The sequence below is a fragment of the Plasmopara halstedii genome (genome assembly GCF_900000015.1).
Source record: "Plasmopara halstedii genome assembly, contig: Scaffold_672, whole genome shotgun sequence".
NCBI lineage: Eukaryota > Oomycota > Peronosporomycetes > Peronosporales > Peronosporaceae > Plasmopara > Plasmopara halstedii.
In genome coordinates, this window is record NW_020187589.1 from 386,256 (window position 1) to 389,688 (window position 3,433).

Below are 3,433 nucleotides of genomic sequence, written 5' to 3' on the forward strand. Positions count from 1 at the left end.
TCCAATTGGCATCGCTATGCGCGATGTACAATAGAACCTGGATTCTTACGTTCTACTTGGTTTCTACTTCTTCTTGCGAAGGGTTTGTTAGTAGCTCTCAGCCAAATATAAAAGATTATATGTAGCGCGTAATCGTTGGAATTGCCACAGACCTGCAGTCTGCAGGCCCCCGGTGTCAAAATTGTAAGCGTTTGCCCAAGAAGAGCCTTTGTCATCAGCAGATAATAATTTTTAATTTGGCGCTTGATGCAATTTGCATGATTTTGAGTGGTAATTGATTGTTGCGCTTGCTTACTAAGCGGATGTCGACCAAGATGGGAGACTTAAAAAAGCAATTTGCCTTTCGTCGTATTGAAATTTGGTAAACAGATTACCCGGAGATGGATTGTTGCGTCCAAAAGATGCGACACGAGGCTCATTAATGTGGATGCGTCAACGAAAAATAAATCACTGGACGCTGTCGTGCAAGAGCGATTAAAAGTCCCGACTCCCTGTTTTTCATGTTTTGCACAATCTCAATGACCTCAGACGATTGTGCGATGGCATATTGGCTTCAACCGAAACTAGCTGCTGGGATTATATGAGCGGTTAAACTTGAATCTTCTCAAACGCCCGACACTCGCCGCTTCGCTGTTTGGTTAAATTGACACCCACAAGTTCCTACCTCTATACACAAAAATCATAGTCAAAACATTATAAATGACAGTCGCGTTTCCGGTATTCACATGTTTGTTCAACAACTTCACAACTCTGTTTCTTTTGTTGTTGCTAGCACTGTTCCTTGAAGCATTTTTACGAGCCCTGTACTGTAACAATGTACAGCGTGTCAAGCCTATGAACGCTCTGGGAGATCAGAGATCTTGGTTATTTCATAATGAATTCTGCAATTTGGTTGAGGTAAAATGAGCTGGTTGAGTGACCTTGACCAACGCGGTGTGCGCGGTGTTGTCTTGAGCAATGTTAAATGAGATTGCAATCACTGATGAAGGCCGGCGCCAAGGAATCTTTTTGGTTGGCAATCTTATGTCATATAAGCAGTAAACTTGTATATAAGCTGTCTGGAACTTGAGGCAAAAAATGTTCGACCGCCTTGACCGCAAATTTGCAAATGGCCTGGGAATGTTTTACCTTTTGTAATATTTTTTGGCTCCTTTAATTTACATTAAACAATCATTATAAAATGAAATGGAGGATTTTTTTGTGACTTTGTCGCGTCCAACTAACGGCTCCGATGGATTGATGACAGTTTTTACATATCTGCATGCTTTAAACCTGATGCATAAATCGTTCTCAACATACCCCTTTTGTAAATTAATTGGCAAAAACTTAACGCAAATACGACTATTCGCTGTCTCCGATGCAATCTAGTGAGGATTATAGTGCCCATGAATGTCTTACATTGGATGATATTCGGAAGTCTAGTTTTGATTAAATTATTATAAAGCAAACCACAATAGTGTTCCTAAAATTTTCCTGATCTTTTATAAAAAGGAATCATTGGTATTGAAAAACGTGTTAAGGACGGTAGCACATTTTATTTGTAAAATGCGGCTTATTTAGTGCAGGTTTATATTCTTGAAGTAATTCTTCAGTTCCCCTGGCACAATCACAGCGCAAATGTTGAGATGTTCGTCTTGAATTTGCATCTGAAGAAGCAAGAATGTGCGATTCTGTGAGCAGAAAATTCTTTTTTCTGTAATATCGCGTTGCAAGCCATCGCCACATCACGGAAGTAGTTGAGTATCTTGACCTACAACTACAGTTTGCGCCAGTCTCCCTTGTGGATCTTCATGAAAGGATTATTCGGTAGTGATTGCATCGTCGTTGTTCAAAAGTACTTACCCTTCGTCCGATAAATTCTTTAGTAAGCTCAGCACGTCTGGCCGATGTGCTATAAGCAGCCGAACAGCCGATTCTAGTTTCGCTAGTGAGAAAAATAGTATTCCTCAGGAAGAGACAAATCAAAGAGCTGCAACACTGTTTGGTGCTACTGAAAGCGCTGATGGACAACCGCAATGCAATGGCACTTTGAAGATTTAGGTAGGTGATCAAGATTATGATCAATATGAACAAAAAGCAGCAGCAACAACATTTAAATAAAGGCATAATCGGGTGAAAGTGTTCATGCACAAATTGCTCACAACAACTTTGGTGAAGATCATCAACAGATTAAAGGTAATGAAGCAGGAGCTTTATGCCACTACATTCGTCAATTTCATTCTGTAGCAGTGCTAAAGCGAAATCGGATCAACAAGTTTTACAGCAAACAAACGCCTTCTCTCGTTTTGCATATGCGGCACAAAAACTTAAAACACGATAGTTCACTCGTACGGGCTAAGAGTCGTTCGTTATGTGGAGAAGAACAAAATTCACAAGTTTTAATGCATTCGCGATTGTGATGCGCGCAGTGGCATATCAATTTAACCAAATCGCGAAGCGGCGAGTGTCGGGTATTTGAGTGCAGAAGATGTAAGTTCAACCGCTCATACAGAGTCATCCATAGTGGATACCTCTATTGTGTACTCTTCTTTTCAAATGTACTTAACACATGAAAACAATAAAAATACTACACACACTTTGAAATGAAGCTAAGCGGATATGAAATCTCTTCAATACCTCACCTATCTTCTCCGTCCTCACAAACACGCATTATAAATCTAGAAATGGACACTATTTTGGCACGTATTAAAGCCTACACCAGCCACAAACTGCAGCTGGACGTCTGGTCTCGTGTTGATGCCTGGTAATGAAAGTGACTTGGTGAAGAAAACACAAGCAGGAAATGGTCAATATACACATTTCAGCAGTTAGTTTCGGTTGAAGCCAATATGCCATCGTACGATCGTCTGAGGTCATTGAGATTGTACAAAAAATGGAGTCATGGACAGCAGCTTATAGTCGCTTTTGCACGACAGAGTCCAGTGATTTTATTTCCCGTTGACGCATCCACATTAATGAGCCTCGTGTTGCATCTTTCGTACGCAACAATCTAACTACGGGTAATCTGTTTACCAAAAATCATTACGAGGAAAAGCAAACTGCTCTTCTAAGTCTCCCATCTTGGTCGACAAACGCTTAGTTACCAAGCGCATAATTCAATTCTCACTCAAAATCATGCAAATTGCATCTAGCGCCAAACCGAATGATTATTATCTGCTGATAACATATGCACTTCTTGGGCAAACGCTTACAATATTAACGCCCGAGGCTTGCAGGTTACAGGTATGTGACAATTCCAAGCGATTACGCGCTAAATATAATCTTTTATATTTGACTGAGAGCTACTAAGAAAACCTTCACAAGAAAAAGTCGAAACCAAGTAGAACGTAAGAATTCAGGTTTTATTGTACCTCGCGCATATCGATGCCAATTGATTCCAATCCCAACGGTAGTGGCTTTGATCGATATAAGTGGCCACATGTGTTGCTCTAAA

General features: G+C 40.4%; 1 protein-coding gene across 1 annotated transcript in view; it reads right to left on the reverse strand.

Moving 5' to 3' along the window:
• Window positions 1-588: 588 nt before the first annotated feature.
• Window positions 589-3,433, reverse strand: part of PHALS_13690 (uncharacterized protein) — a gene marked incomplete at both ends in the record, with an annotated part of 3,273 nt that continues 428 nt past the window's right edge. Inside the window, one exon of the mRNA XM_024729495.1 lies at window positions 589-660. Coding sequence (XP_024579866.1) covers window positions 589-660 — 72 coding nt within the window. The remainder of the gene's footprint in view (window positions 661-3,433) is intronic.